Here is a 19,304-nt window from a genome sequence, read left to right as displayed (position 1 = left end):
CTTGGAACAGTTTTTGGATGGCCAAGGGGAAGATTTTGGAGGAACTGTGAAGAGAATGATGGAGAAGTCCTGGAGGGTTTGAAGAGACTGTTGGTGTAAATGGAACCACTGCCAATCTTGACAAAGGAGGACACAAAAGGGAGAGACTGGAGTTTGCAGAGTGAGAACCATGGAAGTTCGGGTCTGAAGTCAAGGTTTCTTGAAACCTTGGCCAGGAGAGTGGACCCACCCATATACATGGAGAGGGTGAGTTTACTCTGAAGGGCGAGGATGAGTCTCCCCTCTCATTGCAGTGGAATAGTTGTGCAGGCTTGGGCCTTGGAAGAGGCGTAGCACGCTCCTTGGGGGACTGGGAGAGCCTGGCTGCCACCATGTGGAGGGGTTGAGCGTGTGCCCCAGAAATGGCAGAGAGCCCAGGGGTGGCCCTGATGCCTGGAGAGAGTGGAGCCCAGAAGTGGTCTCCTCGATGTTCCCCGAGGTTGATTTGGAAAGAGGCCGGCCACTGCATAGGCCCTTGGAAGGGGTGGGACTGCCACTTTCTAAAGCCCTGAGGATAAATGAGTCTCAGACTTTGAAATCTAATGGACTTTGCCCTGTGGGTTTTCGAAACTGTATGGGTCCGGTGACCCCTGTGTTCCTTCCTCCCTATGGAAATGTGTCTATGTATCCTGTGAATGTTCCTTCTTTGTATGTTGGCAGCAAATAAGTTGTTATGAATTTTCAAAGGTCCAGAGCAAATGGAGAGAATTTTGCCTTAAGACAGACCATGCCTGTAACTGACTTGATGAGATTTTATACTGTCTCTAATTTTGTACTTCATTGTATTGCTACTGAAAGGTTTAAGGTTTCTGATATTGTTATGAAGTTAATGTATTTTGTATATGGGAAAAACATGTCTTTTTTAGGGGCCAGAGGGTGGAATGTGCTGGTTTAAAAGGAAGTATGCCCCCTAAGAAAAGCCATGTTTTAAAATAAATCCCATTTCATAAAGGTAGAATAATCTCTATTCAATACTGTATGTTTGAAACTGTAATGAGATTATCTCCCTGGATGGTGTGATTTAGTCAAGAGTGGTTGTTAAACTGGATTAGGGGATGACATGTCTCCACCCATCTGAGTGGGTCTTGATTAGTGTCTGAAGTCCTATAAAAGGAGAATGAGAGATTCAGATAGAGCAGAGAATGCTGCAGCACCACGAAGCGGAGAGTCCATTGGAGATGAAGAAGGAAAACGCCTCCCAGGGAGCTTCATGAAACCAGAAGCCAGGAGAGTAAGCTAGCAGATGACATGTATTCGCCATGTGCCCTTCCAGCCAAGAGAGAGAAGCCCTGACTGTGTTCGCCATGTGTCTTCTCACTTGGGAGAGAAACCCTGAACTCCATCGGCCTTCTTGAACCAAGGTATCTTTCCCTGGATGCCTTTGATTGGACATTTCTAATTGGGAAATTTTCTCGGCCTTAGAACTGCAAACTAGCAACTCATTAAATTCTACCTTTTTAAAAGCCATTCCATTTCTGGTATATTGCATTCCAGCAGCTAGCAAACTAGAACACTCTATATATCGGGGAAGTTTGCTCTGCCGTTTACTTACTCTCAATGTGTGCAAAAGCGCAGAAAGGGCCCCGCGGGCAGTAGCCTGTCTGGCGCATGTCATTGCACTTGGTCGATTTGTAGATCTGGGAAACACAAATAAAACGGTATTAGAGAGATGCACGTGTAACCCAGAGCTGGCCACAACAAGACCAGAGTCTCGAGGCCGAAGTCGTGGCCCAAGTGCCATGTCATAACGCATCCCCTGGGCCGAGGACATGGACGCTGCTCCCGCAGGGCGAGCCTCCATCCCGGAAGTCCCTCTGCACTGAGCTCTCGGGGAGGAGGGACGCGTGCGCACGAGGCTTTCACAGCGGCGTCCGCCCATGCCACCCCATCCAGAGCAACGTCCCCACTTGATGTCCTCTGAGAGCTGCAACTAGCACAGCACCTGGTATGCATACAGCAGGTGCTCAACAGACCTGCTGAAGGAACACGTGCATCTGTTCAAGCTGCTTCCACGAGGTGATGCTCGTCCTATCAAAGGTGCCCTAGGTGGGCCCCCCACCCTGCCTCTTGGGGCCCTGTGGGGACCCCAGCTCCCCCAACCTAGGCCCAGCTCAACCCCCCAATGTTGTCTCACCCCCACCCTGTGAACATCACAGCCCTGAGCCCCTCCCCATTTCACGCAGCTTCTCAGCCGCCACCTTCATGTGCTGGAACTTTCCTGCCTGTCTTGAATTCAGAGCGAAAATATCAAAACAGCTTATATTTCAGGTGCATTACAAAGCACAGAATCTCTGAACAGCACACTATCTTAAGAAATGAAATATGATTTCCAGAGGACTTGGTACTCTGACCACTTCCCAGACCCTCTGCTCCAGCCAACTGCCCAGGTGGCACGGCCACTTCAGATGCATCCCTTTCCCCCAGCTCCCAAGCGTGGGCCATGGCGCATCAGCACCATGGAACCCCACGAGGCGTCTCCATGGCACTCGGATCCCAAACAAAGTCATTTTCACCATGCCCTCTCTTCTGTCCTGCTGCAGTGTGAGTGTACACATGCATTGTGTAAAGCACTGTGCTATGGGGTGGGAAAGAGGACATTTACTTGCACATCCCTGCCATGTGGGCATCCCAGCAGGGTCATTTCTTCTACTAAAAATCATAGCTGGGGGTGGGCCACAGTGGCGCAGCAGGCAGAGTTCTCACCTGCCATGCTGGAGACCTGGGTTCGATTCCTCATACTGCCCGTGAGAAAAAAAAAATCATGGCTGGTTGAGACAGCAAGTGTACTCACTGCCTTCCCCGTCTACGTGGGACATGACTCCCAGGGGTGTGGACCTTCCTGGTAATGTGGGACAGAAATCCTAGAATGAACTGGGACTCAGCATCAAGGGATTGAGAAAACTCTCTCAACAGAAAGGGGGAAGAGAGAAATGAAAATTAATTGTCAGTGGCTGAGAGACTCCAAACAGAGTTGAGAGGTTATCCTGGAGGTTATTATTATGCATTCTATAGATATCCCCTTTTTAGTTAAGGTGTAATGGAGAGGCTGGAGGGAACTGCCTGAAAATGTAGAGCTGTGTTGCAGTAGCCATGTTTCTTGAAGATGATTGTATAATGATACAGCTTTCACAATGTGACTGTGTAATTGTGAAAACCTTGTGTCTGATGCTCCTTTCACCTAGGGTATGGACAAATGAGTAAAAAATATAAATAGGAAATAAATAATAGGGGGAACAAAGGTTAAAATAAACTGAGTAGATTGAAATACTAGTGGTCAATGAAGGAGGGATAAGGTGTACGGCATGTATGAATTTTTTCTTTTTTCTTTCTTTTGCTGGGGAGATGCAAATGTTCAAAAAATGATCATGGTGATGACTACACAACTACGTGATGATATTGTAAGCCATTGATTGTAACTGTGGTAGTTAAATTCAGTCATCAACTTGGCCAGGTGAAGGCACCTAGTTCTGTTGCTATGGCCATGAGCCAGTGGTACGTGAACCTCATCTGTTGCTCATTATATCTGCAGTCGGCTAGGAGGCGTGCCTGCTGCAATGAATGATGTTTAATTGGCTGGTGCTTAAATGAGAAAGCACAGGTAGCACAGCCCAAGCAGCTTAGTGTACCTCATCTCAGCACTCGCAGCTCAGCCCAGGCCTTTGGAGATGCAGAAAGAAATCACCCTGGGGAAAGTTGTTAGAACCCAGAGGCCTGGAGAGAAGGCCAGCAGAGACCATCCTGTGCCTTCCCACGTAAGAAAGAACCTCAGTTGAAAGTTAGCTGCCTTTCCTCTGAAGAACTAATGAAATAAATCCCCTTTTATTAAAAGCCAATCCGTCTCTGATATGTTGCATTCTGGCAGCTAGCAAACTAGAACAGTAACCATTTCAAGAATGTTTGTTCGTTTAAAATAAAAATATTAAAAAAGAAATCACATGATTTCTAAATGTTGGGTTAATTTCTTTTTTTCTGTTAATTAATAAAAAAAAAGAAAAAGAAATCATGGCTGTTGCCCTAGGTTTGCCTTCCTGGAACCCATAATTCCCAGAGGGTTCCTAGGTCAGATAAATCCTGAAACCCAGAGGGACCAGCCTCTGCACGAGTATCAGTTAATCACATCCTGATACAGCTTTCGCAATGCGACTGTGTGATTGTGAAAACTTTGTGTCTGATGCTCCTTTTATCCACAGTATGGACAAATAGGTAAAAAATATGGATAAAAAATAAATAATAGAGGGAACAAAGGTTAAAATAATTTGGGTAGGGCAGGCCACAGTGGTGCAGTGGCAGAGTTCTCGCCTGCTATGCCGGAGACCTGGGTTCGATTCCCGGTGCCTGCCCTTGCGAAAAAAAAAAAAAAAAAGAATAAATAAATAAATAAATAAATTGGGTAGGTGGAAATACTAGTGGTCAATGAGAGGGAGGGGTAAGGGGTATGGGCTGTATGAGTTTCTTCTTTTTTCTTTTTATTTCTTTTTCTGGAGGGATGCAAATGTTCTAAGAAATGATCATGGTGATGAATACACAACTATGTGATGATATTGTGAATTACTGAACGCACACCAAGTATGGAATATTCATATGTTAAGAATGTTCGTGTTTGTGTGTTGTTTGGTTTTATCAATAAGAATTTAAAAAATAAAAAGGAAAAAAATTTTTTAAAAAGGGACATGAAGATTTTTTCCACTTTCTCCAAGAGTTTCATGCTTTTACCTCTTATGTTTAAGTCTTTGATCCATTTTGAGTTAATTTTTATATGCGGTATAAAGTAGATATCCATCTTCTTTTTTTTTTCTGCATATGGGCATTCAGTTTTCCCAACACCATTTGATGAAGGCGTGATTCTCTCCCCATTGAATGGACTTGGCACGCTTCAAAAATCAATTGGCAATAGATGTGAGGATTTATTTCTGGACTCTCAATTCTATCTTTGTCTATCTTTAGTTCTTTACTACACTGTCTGGGTTAACTGTAGGTTTGTAGTACAAAGAATAGAATTTCTTTACTCTAATATTTCATAAAAGTGAGATTATATTTAAAAAAAAATCACATCCCCCTCTCCTTTAGTGTGGACACCCCTTCTCAACGTGAAAAAGTTAGAACAGGCATCGCCTAAAGAACCCTATAGACTGGAAGGGATAAGAGGAAAAGGAGGAGGTATAACAGAGAATGGGATCTAACAAGTGAGTCTGGCTGCCGAATCACTATATTAATATTTCTTCAGCCTCCAGTGTTTTGGAGCACCTGGGAGGGAAAATCTGAGATGGTGGAATGGTGGCCTGTGACAAACTTTGGGACCTGTTCTGTAACCACTTGTTGAAGAGTGCTTGAAAATTACTGCCTTTTTCTTGGTTTACTTTGTATATATATTATACAGTTAAAAAAAAGAAGTTAAATTGCCCTCCTCAAGTGAGGCAGTGACATTAGAGAGGATTCTCCAAGAGGCTTCACAGTGGAGTCTGGGAACTGAAGCTTACAAATTAGCTTGGGACATTTGTATCGATAAACTGGCTCTAGAACAAACCAAAGAACAACCACCACCAAAAAAAAAAAAAGGTAAAAAGGTTGCTATGCTCCTACAAGACTGAGAACAGCGTGGGCCAACTGAAATTCAACAGTGCCGATGGGTCCTGAGTCTTATGTCCCCCTTTCCAAAGCATATAAAAAGCCAATGTCGGGGAAACGGGGATCTATGATGGAGCCCGCGGAAGGGCTGTGACTAGGAGCTGATGCCGTGACCTCCGGGTGCAGGGCTGGGAGGCCAAGGGGCCCTGGAACTCGAGCTCGAGCATGAAGGACAGAGAGTTCCAAGACAAACGAACATAGGGAGAGCACAAGAGAACTGACCTGTGCCCTGAAAACACCAGGGGGCTGGACAGACACCAAAGCGGGGCCCGGGATTTTACTGAAACACGCGTGCACCCCAACAGCTCCTTGCCCGGAGGTTCAGAGACCTGCAAGCAGCGAGCAGGCCCAGGTGATGGCCGCAGCTTCTGCCCAATCGGTGTGACCCAGCATATCAGGTCCCCAGGCCGCCGCTGGGACCCCATTTCCTGCCCTCTCCTTCCCTCCCCACCCTACACAGCCCCCCTACTCACGGCTCACTACCTGCCCTCCCTGTCTGGGCCCTGGGTGGGAGGCCCGCAGGACCTCTGGAGAGGCTGGAGGGCGCGTGGCCGAGGCCCAGTGGCCACTCTCCGAGCCACGGGCCCCACTCAGCTCGCGCCTTGCCCAGGCCCCGCCCCATGCTGGTTCTGCCCGTGTTTTGCTGTGATAAGCTGTATACCTGAGTTTGGTGAACCCTTCTACCCACCCATCAAGGCTCGGGGTGGTCTTGGGGACCCCTGAACAACGGTGAGGACCCTCCTGGGGCGCCGCACGCACCTCAGGGTGGAACTGCTGCTCCGTGCGCGAGTGGCAGTACTGGCAGCCGTCCCCGCGCTCGCACTTGGAGGGCTCCCCCCACTCGTCACCGTGCTTCACGCTGGGGCAGGGGGCGGACCTGCAGGAGAAGGGGACGCCGCTGGGTCCCGGGCAGAGCCCAGCTGTGGGCAGCCAGACCAGAGGGCCGCGGCAGGTGCTACCAGGGGCAGGTTCTCACTCACTGGATGCCCAGACAGCGGCCCGGCAGCCCCGACTCAAACTTTTTGTGCATTTAGAGAGAGTCTGGGTTGGGGCCGCAGGGGAAAGCCCCAGGAGTACAGGTAGGAGCCCCTGGCAGCTGCCGGGCCCGGCCAGAGAGCCCAGCGGGCACGGCGCAGAGGCCCCACCGTTTCGTGGGGCCACAGTGACCTACATCAGACATGTCTGTCCTCACAGTTTGTAACTTTGACCCAATCTTGGAGGCTCCCGGGGTCCTCCACTCCTCACAGACTTCATCACTTTAGGAGCTTTACATCACTTAGGAGAAAAATGAGCACCTGCAGGAAATAAGATTTGTTTCTTCTTTCACAAATTCCTGTCCTGTCACTGTGGTCATCCAGTCGGTCTCCTCGTGGTCCCCGCTGGCTCAATTTCAAGCTGAGGTTCAGACGCCCCAGCTGTAAAACGGCTCCCAGACAGCATGTGAGTGTCGGGGCCCCGTGTTCCCCCCACCCAGTCCCTGCTCACAGGCGCTGGTTCCCGCCCACATGGGGGATGCAGCTGAGGTGGTGCGGGCATGGGCGGGACAGCCAGGGCTGGGGGCCATGCCGATGCTGTGTGGGCATCCGCGCTCCTGGCACCCCGTGCCCACCACGGGGTCATCTGCCCACCGGCCAGCAGCCAGACAGTGGCCAGGCAAGGCAAGGCCATGACAACATTCTGCGGTTAGGAGGAGACCCAGGTTTGCACAGGGGACAGGCTCGCAGCAGGTACGATTCCAGGGAGACCCCAACGTGGCATGGACAGGCTTGGGTGCAGGAGAGGAAGCTGGGAGCGCAGGGACGGCCAGAGGACGGGCGCTGGGCTGGTCCCCACAGCTGTGACCCGCGCACAGGGCTCTCTGCTTCCAGGCTGGCACCCCAGCTCCTCGTCTGCCCCAGACACATGCTTGGCCACGGCTCAACACCCCCCAGCACGGCCCTTTAAGGTGCCTTTTCCAGGCACAGAAGGCGCTGAGAGGGGCCATCATGGGAACCCCTAGGGGTAGGCAGTGCCGTGCCGGCAGGCTTGGAGAGACATGGCACAGCACTGGGCGGCACCAGGCGGGCACTGAAGCGTACACCCCCGCCTGCACCACTCTCGCACAGGCAGCAAGAAGCCAGGCCCCACTCACGGAGCTAATCCAATCCGGGTGAATGTGGCCCCAGGGAGGCAGAGGGGCCACTGCCTAAGGGGCAGATGGGCCAGGCCGCACGCGCTCTGGGGGCACCGCTGAAGGGCTCGGCGCTGCAGGGCCACTGCATGGCATCCCCGCAGCGACTCACCTGTACTGGAACCTCCGGGGGCTGCGCCTGCGGTCCCGGCTGTTGTGGAAGTGCGGGCACGCGTAGCCCTGGCGGCACAGGCGCGGCGGCTTCGGGCACTGCTCCGTCTTATAGCTGCCGAGCACAAAGTTGGTGTCTGAAACACAAGGGGGGCCGATGGAGGAGACCCCTGAAAGCAGCCAGACCCCTGGCCGGGCCACGTCTCACCTCCCTGTGGCTGGTGCTGAAGGACCTGTGGCTGAAGGGACCAAGCAAAGACCAGCACCAGGACGGCGAGTGAGACTGACACGCACCGCCCGGCAGAGCCCGCGGCTCCCACAGCGTGGGATGTGCAGAAAAAGGGCCGCAGCCTCCCTGCAGACCGTGCTGCTGGTCTGAAACCTGACCTTGGAACACTGTCCGTCTACACCAAATTCAGCATCAAAAACCTTAACTGGGAGACAAAAGGTGTTAACCCCCGCAGGCTGTGGAGAGAACAAGAGCTGAGGGAAAGGAAGGACGATTTTAAGGGCATGATACCTCCGTTAGGCAGCCAGCGACGCGCAGCACACGGGATGAGCCGTGCAGGGTCAGCGGCGACTGCAGGCCACCAGAGAGAACAGATACTGCAGGACGAAGGCAAAGGCCACATCCGGGAAATGAAAGTGCGATTATGGTCCTGAAAGCAGCCCGAGATTACCTAAACATCCCACCATGAAAGTTCCTTCCAAGACCAAGCCTGCAGCTCCCTCTGGGCTTTGGTTCGCTGAAGCTGCTGGAATGCAATATACCAGAAATGGGTTGGCTTTTTCAGTGGGGTTTATTAGTTTACAAATTTACAGTTCTAAGGCAATGAAAAGATCCCAATTAAGGCATCACCAGGACGGGACCTTCTCTGAAGACAGGCTGCTGGCATCTGGGGCTCCTCTGCCAAGCGGAAAGGCACATGGCAGCGTCTGCTGGCCCTGATCCCCCAGGGTTAGCTTCTGGCTTCGGGGGCTCTCTCAGCTCCTGTGGGTCCTTTCTTAGCATCTCCAAGGTGTTCTCTCTAAACACTCTGTTTTTGCCTTTTGTCATCTCAGATGGGGTTCCAGGAAGGGACTAAGACCCACCTGGAACCGGCTGGGTCACCTCTCAATTGAAACAACCTAATCAAAAGGTCCCACACAGTAAGCCTGTATGCACAATAATGGATGAAAAGAACATGGCATTTTCTAGGGCACATAACAGCTCCAAACTACTACACTCCACCCCCTGGACCCCAAAAAGACATGATTTTTCCAAGTGCAAAATACATTCATTCCATCATTGCATGACAAAAGCCTTAAATCATTTCAGTAACAATACCAAATACAATGTACCAATCAGTTACAAGTGTGGTCTATCCTAAGTCAAAATTCCCCTCTGGCTGTGGACCTGTGAAACTCAGAGCGAACGATCTGCTTCCAGTACACATGGGGAGGGCAGTCATAGTACAGATGCTCCCATTTCCATAGGGAGAAACTGGAAGGAAAACAGGGGTCACTGAATGTAAACAGTTCCAAAAACCTGCAGGACAACTTGATTAGATTTCCAGGTCAGAGAGTCATCCGCAGAATGACGTTTTATCCTCGGGACATGAGACAGTGGTAGCCCCATCTGCTCCAAGGGCTTGTGCAATGGCCCTGCTGGCTCCAAACACGGGGTGAGGGCTCCAGCACCTCCAAGCAATGGGGAGACCTTGCTCTTGGCCCCACTCTCCTCAAGCACTGGGGCGGCAGCTGGACCCTGTCATCTCCGAGACACAGACTCAACCCCCTCAGAACAATGGGGTGACGGCCAGGCTCTCCCCAATCCCCAGGGGATGCGTTCCACCCCCTCCGAGGCCTGGGGTGGCCACACTCTTCCAGAACAACCAGGAGGAAGGCCCACCCTCTGCGAGCACAGGGGCACATTCACCGCCTCCGCGTGGCAGGTGGGTCTGCCCTCCTGGCCCAACACTTCCTGGCTCCAGACCTTAGCTTCCATGGTTCTGCCTTTGAAATAAATTTTCCTTCAATCTGTCCCTTTTCTGTCCCTTTTAGTCCTAGCTGGCAGTGGTTCTCCTGATACAGATCTTGAAAAAAAAAAAAAATGTTGGTTTTGCATGCAGCACCCAGGGGTCCAAACCATCGGCCAACAGGACTTTCCACAGATCCTTTCAGATGACCCCAATTCCAATCCTGGCTCACACTGAAACGGCTGGATACATGCTCAATTAAAACCGCACAGGGAGGGCAGGCCATGGTGGCTCAGTGGCAGCGTTCTCGCCTGCCATGCCGGAGACCTGGGTTCAAGTCCTGGTGCCTGTTCATGCAAAAAAAAAGCTAAAAACTCCATATGCAGCACTATATTCTGGGATTTCATTTTCCAGAAGCTCAGGATTTTCCAGACCGTCAATTTCCAGTTTTTTTGCACCTACAAGTTCAGCTCTCAGCTCATCCCCTTCCTCTCACATTTCAGTATAAGCTTCAAGGAGAAGCCAAGCTGCATTCCCACATTGTTTGGAAACTTCCTCAGCTAGATGCCCAAGGTAATCACTTTCAATCCTCCCTTCCACTTGACATCAGGAGTCAGTTTTGCCAAATTCCCTGCCACTTTGAAACAAGGGTCGCCTTCCTTCCAGGTGGCAACAACAGGTTCGTTATGTCTGTCCAAGGCCTTGTCGGAAGTACCTTCAGCATTCATGCTTCTTCCAGCAGTCTCTTCAGAGCAATCCAGGCTTTCTCTATCAAGCACCTCGCAATTCTTCCAGAATCTTCCCCTTATCCATTTATGAAGGTGTTTCAGCATTTCTAGTATTTGCAAACTCAGCATCCTACTTCCTGGCACCAAAATCTGTTCTGGTATGCTAATGCTGCCAAAATGCAATACACCCGAAATGGGTTGGCTTTTACAATGGGGATTTATTAGTTTACAAATTTACAGTTCTAAGGCAATGAAAATGTCCCAATTAAGGTATCACCAGAACGAGACCTTCTCTAAAGACAGGCCGCTGGCATCTGGGGCTCCTCTGTCACATGGGAAGGCACATGGCAGAGTCTGACACATGGGAAGGCACATGGCAGGTTTGGACCCCTGGGTGCTGCATGCAAAACCAACATTTTTTTGTTTTTGCAAAATCTGTATCAGGAGAACCACTGCCAGCTAGGACTAAAAGGGACAGATTGAAGGAAAAGAGGCATATAGCTTCCTAAATTAGCTTAGGAAGCTAACTCCCCTGGGGTTAGCTTCTGGCTTCAGTGGCTCTCTCAGCTCCTGTGGGTCCTTTCTTAGCATTTCTGGGGTGTTTCATTCTAAATTCTTTCTCTTCGTGGTTTTTTTTTTTTTTGTTTTTATATTACTGAAAAATTTTAACATACAGTCCATACATAGTATACCATGTCTCTGCCTTCTATCCTCTCATAAGGGGCTCCAGAAAAGGCCCAAGACCCACCTTGATGGGCTGGGTCACCTCTCAACTGAAACAACCAAACAGCAGTCCCAACCAAGGGGGTCTGCACCACAGCAAAGGGTTACAGGAACACGCCTGGCCTGTTCTGGGACACACAGAGACCCAAGCTACCACACTCTGTGACAGCAAAAGCATCTAAACAACAGGCTAAGAACAAAATGTCCCCTGAAGACTGGACAGATAAACAGGTGTCGGCACGTCCGGACAATTGAATGCTGTTCAGCGATACAAAGAAATGAGTGCTTAAGCCCTGGAAAGACATGGAGGAACCTTCGTGCAAAGCACAAGAAACAGTCTGTCAGGGCTGCACACCGCAGGATTCCAACTATGCGACGTTCTGGAAAAGGTGGCACTGCAGAGAAAGTCAGCTGTCAGGGGCCACAGAGATCAGGGGAGGGAGCAGGGGTGGAGCCGGGGGGCTTAGGGCTGACCCTGTCCCGAAGGACGCACTGTCACAGACCAGAGAACCACAGGGCAGGGAGGGGCCTCAAGGAAGCTATGGGCTCAGGGGACACTGATGTGCAATAATGGCCAAGGAGCCCACAGCTGCAGGGAGGTGGTGAGGGGAGGCTTGTGGGGTTTTTTTTTGGGGGGGGGGTATGGGAATTCTCTGTGTTTCTGAGGAATTTTTCTGTAAACCCAAAACTGCTCTAAAAATAAGTATTAATTAAGAAAAGGAAACCATGGATGAAAAACTAAAATGTAGAAGCAACAGCCTGGGAAAGGCCACTCTATAGGATGGCCTCAGTGGGGCTGCAGCGCATCCTGTTTCATCTGGGACACTCAGAAAACAAAAGCTCCAACACCTAAACTAGACAATCTTCTGACACAAGTCCAGGGAGCAGAAGCATTTAAAATAAAGTGGCATGTTTGGGCTCTGTGGGTTAACCAGCACCAAAAACAGCTGCTGCCTCAGCAGTGCACTTGGGATTCTCCCCACTTCCCTTCTAAGCCACCAGACCTTGGTAGCGAGAGCAGATGCTAAGTGGGTGCTGTGAGAGGGAAAAGTCTCCCTAGCCCCAAACTACAGTGCCTGTGAAAAGATGCCACTGGGGAGGCTTCTAGACTGAGAGACCAGCTGGAAAACCAGAAGACAGAGGTCCCGCAGCATTCTCCACCATGACAAGAGCTATCGGAGTGCAACACTGCTTCTGCGAAGCTGTCAGGCTTGGAATTGGGGCTCTGAGTCCTTGAGAAACTTGGGGGGTGTTCTAGTTTCCTAGCTGCTGGAATGCAACACACTAGAGACGGATTGGCTTTTAATAAAAGGGGATTTATTTTGTTAGTTCTTTAGAGGAAAGGCGGCTAACTTTCAACTGAGGTTCTTTCTTATGTGGGAAGGCACAGGATGGTCTCTGCTGGCCTTCTCTCCAGGCCTCTGGGTTCCAACAACTTTCCCCGGCGTGATTTCTTTCTGCATCTCCAAAGGCCTAGGTTGAGCTGCGAGTGCTGAGATGAGGTATGCTGAGCTGCTTGGGCTGTGCTACGTTGAGTCTCTCATTTAAGCACCAGCCAATTAAGTCAAACATCATTCATTGCAGCAGGCACACCTCCTAGCCGACTGCAGACGTAATGAGCAACAGATGAGGTTCACATACCATTGGCTCATGTCCACAGCAACAGAACTAGGCACATTCACCTGGCCAAGTTGACAACTGACTCTAACTACCACAGGGGGTCCTTCCACTGTGGAGTAACACATGCCACGGCGGTCAGCTGTGGCTTGGGTGGCAGCGGACATGTTCCCCCCTGCGTCTCCAAGTGGGGTCCCTGGAGCCGAAGGCGCCCCTCGGCAATCCTTTCCATTCCACCCAGTGGACAGACAGAGGCCACATTGGGCATGCGCCCACACAAAGGCCACCCAGGAGCAGCAGCTGTGTATCATGCCCGAGCCATGGAAGGCACCAGAACCAGCTCCCCTGTCCCGAGGCAGGAGATGGGAAGGAAATCTGGAAAGATGGAATTCTCCACCAAGACCTTCACTCAATTTCTATTCCTGTTCTCATTTTTCCTTTTGCACTGACCTGCAGAACCTGCTCTGAAAAGCAAAGGCCCTTGCACCTGGGGGAGCCTGAGGCCTGCTAGATTCCCTGATGCCCAGGGTCAGGCAGAACCACCCTGAGATTGAGAAGGGCCAAAGATCACTTCAATTTTAAAGGCCACTTTACGCACATGAAAGCTGCAAATTCAAAGAGACGCCCAAAGCAGAAGAGTTTGGCTTAGCGCCTCGCTGCCGCAGCAATTTCTGCATGGCACTTGCCACAACCCAGGTCCCACGGCCCAGGAAGAGTGTTTCTGAGAAGCCTCCCGGGGTCCTAGAACCACTGCCCTGCTGCCATGGTGGAGAGATGCGGAGCTGGGGAGGCGGAGGCCAGCGCCTGGAGCAGGTACGCAAGACGACACCGGGGTCGCCTACTGGCGCAAAGGGCAGTTCAGGCTCCAGGGCCACAGCTCTGGGCTCAAGGAACACTTGGCCACCACCAACCGAGGGGGCAGGGGAACCAGTCAGCATGCCAAGCCTCAGTTTCCCCAATGGTGAGACGGGGTCACAGGAAGGACAGGAACATACTGTGCAGGCCTGTGGTACGTGACAGCAGCCACACCCAGCCTGTGCCCACCCTGGCCTGCGCCGTGAGGTGTTACCTTGCCACCGGGGGTCCTCAACCAGGATCCTCTCGATCGTGGCTTGGCTGGCCAAGACCCCAGGCTGCAGCTCAGGGAGGCCATCCCCAGCGCCAAGCGGGCCGTTGTGCAAGGTTTCCTGAGCCTGTAGTTCCCTAAAACCAGACAGGAAATGGGTTTACAGTCAGAGACGCACCCAGAGCCCTGCAAGGAGAAAAGTCTGGAAATAAACGGCTGCAGAACTGAGTTATAGAGCTGCCCACGTGCCACCCAGGACACCGGACGCCTGGAGGGTTCAGCAAAGGCAGTCCATACCCATCAGCCCCCCGTCCTGGGACGAAAGTCCCATCCAAATCCCAAAAATGTTAAGAGCTCGAGGGGGGTGATCCCCAAAAACATTATGCTGAGTCAAATATGTCAGACCTGAAAGAACAAACATCATAGGATGCCATATATTGGTCAGGATTCTCCAGGAAACAGAACCGACAGGTAATATAATTATAAACATTATAAGATTTATCATAGGAATTGGCTCACGTGACATGGGGACAGGAAAATCTAAATTTCATAGGGCTGACTGCAAACTGGGAACTCCAATGAATTTCCCAGGAGAAGATGACCAGCTCAGGTAGAGACAGAAGTTCTCGTTCTGACAGCTGAAATCATCACTTGTTTTAAGGCCTTCAGACGACTGGAAGAGATTCTCTCCTTGTTGAAGGCAATCTCCTGAGTTGATGTAGATGTAACCAGCCATAGATGCAATTGGCTTACTGATGATTTAAATCCACGAAACACCCTCACAGTGAAAATCAGGCCACACACAAATTTACCACCACAGTCCACCCCTGTCAACTTGGCAGCTGTAAACATTACCGTGTTCTAAACAAAAACAATAACAGTCACATTTTTGCCTAACAATATTCAGCTGTTTTGCATACACTGAAAATGTACTAACTTTCCTCAGAAAAAGGTGCAAGTCCTTGGGTAATTTTCACTCTTAAACTTGATATCCTGTACTATAAGTACCATGACATAATGTTAATACAACTTATGTCATATGCTAAGGGGATACGATAAAGGAAGAAAATGAAGATATTTGCTCTATGGACAAATAGAAACATATTTATAACAGAACGAGGAGGAAATAGTCACACTATCACGGTCCTTGTTTCTGTAACGGATCACGTGGTTGTAGTTCATATTTACCACGACCTTCTTTCACTACATCCTATGTTCCCTTTACTCTCAGCAGGCATCTCAGCTGGCCGTGGTTCTTTGCCAGGTGGGTGACACAAACCTTCATTCCTTAAGTTTCTGTGCCATTGATAGTCCTGCTTGGATTGGGTTGTTGCAGTTTCCATTGATTTTAATCACAGGGCATGGTAGCACTAAGAGACGCCCTAGGGGATCTCCTGTATTCCAGGAAAACTCTTCTTTACCTCCACTGTGTAGCTGCAGTCCTATTTCACCCTGACAGTCAGGGTCAACCACCCCAGACAGAACAGTGACCCTCTTCCTTGCCTGTTGATTCAGAGGCATGAGGAGCACAAAGTGGCCAGGTGGCAGTCTTGACTTCCAGTTCAGTGGCATCCTTGTTGTGTCTCCTGACAGCAGCACTTCTTCTTTTAGAACTAAGACCTGTAGACCAGCAGAGCTTAAGGTTTCAGTGACAGGAAACAATAATCTTTCTAGTGGATCACTAGGGTGACAGTGAGTGGTACCACTCCCATTTCCACCTCTTGATTCCTGGATTCATGAATCCCGGTGTTCTAGTTTGCTAGCTGCCAGAATGCAATATACCAGAAATGGAATGGCTTTTAAAAGGGGAAATTTAATAAGTTGCTAGTTTACAGTTCTAAGGCTGAGGAAATGTCCCAATTAAAGCAAGTCTATAAAAACGTCCAAATTAAGGCACCAACAAGAGGTTACCTTCACTCAAGACAGGTCGATGAAGTTCAGGGTTTCTCTCTCAACTGGAAGGGCACGTGGCAAAGTTTCTCAGCTCCCTCTCCCGGCTTCTTATTTTATGAAGTTCCCTGGGAAGCGTTTTCCTTCTTCATCTCCAAAAGTTGCTGGCTAATGGACTCTCTGCTCGCTGGCTCTGTGGCATTCTGCTGTGGCTTTCTCGTCGCTCTAAAAAGGGCCTCTCTTCAAAATGTTTCCTCTTTGAAAGGATTAATGGGCAGAGTCGCAACTCCATGGAAGCTTTCTGATTAAAAGTTGCCACCCACAACTGTGTGGGTCACATCTCCATGGGCACAATCAAAATGCTCCCAGACAGCAGTATTGAATGAGGATTAAAGGACATGGCTTTCCTGGGTTCCACCACAGGTTCAAACCGGCACACCTGGCTATGGGAAAAACAGAACCAGAGAATGGACACTGATTCAGAGCATACACAGCCTCCTGGAGAACATTCCCCAGGCCTGCACAGTACTGCCACCTAGTTGGCACTGTACTTGGGTCTTCAAAAGACTACTCCATCGTTCTATCAACCCACCCATCTCTGGATGATGGGGAACATGGTAAGACCCGAGAATTCGATGAGCATGTGCCCATTCCCACACTTAATTTGCTGTGAAGTAGGTTCCTTGATCAGAGGCAGTGATGTATGGAATACTGTAATGGTGAACAGGCATTCTGCAAGTCCACAGATGGTAGTTTTGCAGAAGCATTCTGTGCAGGGAAGGCAAACCCATATCCACAGTATGTATCTATTCCAGCTAGAACAAATCACTGCCCATTCCATGTTGGAAGTGGTCCAATGTAATCAACCTGCCACCATGTAGTCGACTGGTCACCTCGGGGAATGGTGCCACATCAGGGGCTGAGTGTGGGTCTCTGATGCTGGCAGATTGGACACTCAACAGTGATCACAGCCAGTCAGCCTTGGTGAGTGGAAGTCCATGTTGCTGAGCCCATGCATAACCTCCATCCCTACCACCATAACCACTTTGTTCATGAGCCCATTGGGCAATGACAGGAGTTGCTGGAGAAAGAGGCTGACTGGTATCCACAGAATGAGATCATCCACTTGATTATTAAAACCTTCCTCTGCTGAAGTCACCCTCTGGTGAACATTCACATGAGACACAAATCCCTTCTTATATTTTTGCCCACTCAGAAAGAGATCCACATAATCCACATACCTCTTCCCTAGACCTCTTTGTCACCTATTTTCCAATTATGCTTCTTCCAAGTCCCTGACCATGGAGCCAAACATTAGCAACAGTCCATGCATTTGCTCAAAGTTCTGCCCACTGGGAGGATTTCCCCTCACCACTGCCCTTCAAGGACATCCTGGAATGGGGCTGCAGTGCTGCAGCTGTCCACTTTTGGGTGGTACCTGCATATCATGCAGAACCATCTGTAAACCAGGCCCAAGTTTTCTGTTCCTCAGTCAACTGACTATAAGGAACTTCCCAAGAGGCCATAGCTCTGGTCTGGGAAAGAGAAGGTAATGTGGCAGGAATGGAGACCATGAGCATTTGGGCCACTTCCTCATGTAACTTACTTGTACCTTCAGGACCCGATCGAGTCCTATCTCTTCTATGCCATTTCCATTGTATGATGGAGTGCTGCTGTGCATGCCCAACTTTTTGGCTTTGTCAGTCAGACAACACCCAGCTTATTATAGGCAACTCAGGTCTTGTGGTAACTTGGTGGCCCATGGTTAAGCTTTCAGCCTCTACTAAGGCCCAGTAAGCTGGCCAAAAGCTGTTTCTCAGAAGGAGAGTAGTTATCTGCAGGAGATGATAAGGCTTTATTCCAAAATCCTAAGGGTCTGCATTGTGATTCTCCTACAGGGGCCTGTCAAGGCTCCAGACAGCATCTCTATTTGCCACTGACACTTCCAGCACCACTGGATCTGCTGGATCATATGGCCCAAGTGGCAGAGCAGCTTGTTCAGCAGCCTGGACCTGTTGCAGAGCCTCCTCTTGTTCTGGTCCCCACTCAAATTAGCAGCTTTTCTGGTCACTTAGTAAATGGGCTGTAGTAGCACACCCAAATGAGGAATATGTTGTCTCCAAAATCCAAAGAGACCAACTAGGCGTTGTGCCTCTTTTTTGGACATGGAGGGGCCAGATGCACCTACTTATCCTTCCCCTTGGAAGGGGTATCTCGACATGCCCCATGCCACAGAACACCTAGAATTTCACTCACGGAAAAACACTGTAGTTTTGTTGGATTTATCTCCCATCCCCTGACATGCAAATGCCTTACCAGTAAGTCTAGAGTAGTTGCTACTTCTTGCTCACTAGGTCCAATCAATATGATATCATCAATATAATGGACCAGTGTGATTTTAAGGTCCCTGCAGACAAGATTATGGCATAGGGCTGGGGAGTTGATATACCCTTGAGATAGGACAGTGAAGGTATACTGCTGGCCTTGCCAGGTGAATGCAAACAGTTTCTGGTGGTCCTGATGGACAGCTGTTGAAAAAAAGCATTTGCCAGATCAACTGCTGCATACCACTTACCAGGGGATGTACTGATTTGCTCAAGCAGCTCTAATTGGAGTCACCACCTGGTTAAGTTTATGATAATCCACTGTCATCCTCCAAGACCCATTTGTTTTCCACACAGGCCAGAGTTAAATGGCAATGTGGTGGTAATCACCACCCCAGCATGATAAATCCACTCTAACATTCCAATCTTTGTATTCCCTCATCCACATTATACCAGCACAGTTCTGGCATTTTAACCTCATATAGAGTTTGGATGTCTGGCTCCTTGGGGCAGGCTGGAGGCTGGGAAGCTCTTTCCTCAGGGCAGGCTGGAGGTGGAGAAGCTGGTTCCTTGGGACAGACCACTGCAGGTCCATCTAGTAAAGACTCAGCAGAACCCAGGGTTCCCATGTCCCCACTGCCATCATTATCAGCCCATGTGTCCTCTTCCCAAGGTTCATGATCCAGTTGTTTCCACTCGATGCCCCCACTTTAACAGCAGACACCCTGCGAGGTGAGATTTTAGCTTATGTTGTAAATCTGCTACTCGCACAGTGAGACTCTGGGTCTGGTTTTCAGAGATCTCAAGTCTGCGGCCACAGGAAATAAGATTTTCTTTCAGAGCACACATGGAAACTCTTACACGTTTCATATGGTGTTTAAGCTGCACACTTGAGGCTTTCAGTTCACCCCTTTCTCTCTTAACTGTACCCAGCCTATCTAAGAACAACCAACCAACATCATCACACCACTTAACTATATAAAACTCTTAAGGTGACTAAAAGTGTGAAAACACTCTCACCCAAGCCCTGCCTCTTGTAAGCATGTGAGTAGC

At 49.8% G+C, this 19,304-nt stretch overlaps 1 protein-coding gene across 1 annotated transcript in view; it reads right to left on the bottom strand.

The window, feature by feature from the left end:
- The window catches only part of UNKL (unk like zinc finger), a 63,176-nt gene that overhangs the window by 25,055 nt on the left and 18,817 nt on the right, over positions 1–19,304 (bottom strand). Inside the window, exons 4-7 of the mRNA XM_077142267.1 lie at positions 14,041–14,174; positions 7,947–8,082; positions 6,424–6,541; positions 1,592–1,676 (exon numbers count right to left, since the gene is read on the bottom strand). Of these exons, the coding sequence (XP_076998382.1) occupies positions 1,592–1,676; positions 6,424–6,541; positions 7,947–8,082; positions 14,041–14,174 (473 nt within the window). The remainder of the gene's footprint in view (positions 1–1,591; positions 1,677–6,423; positions 6,542–7,946; positions 8,083–14,040; positions 14,175–19,304) is intronic.

This window comes from Tamandua tetradactyla, chromosome 23, assembly GCF_023851605.1.
Source record: "Tamandua tetradactyla isolate mTamTet1 chromosome 23, mTamTet1.pri, whole genome shotgun sequence".
Taxonomy (NCBI): Eukaryota; Metazoa; Chordata; class Mammalia; order Pilosa; family Myrmecophagidae; genus Tamandua; species Tamandua tetradactyla.
The sequence above is the reverse complement of the archived record's forward strand: the minus strand, read 5'-3'. Positions and strand labels throughout refer to the sequence as shown.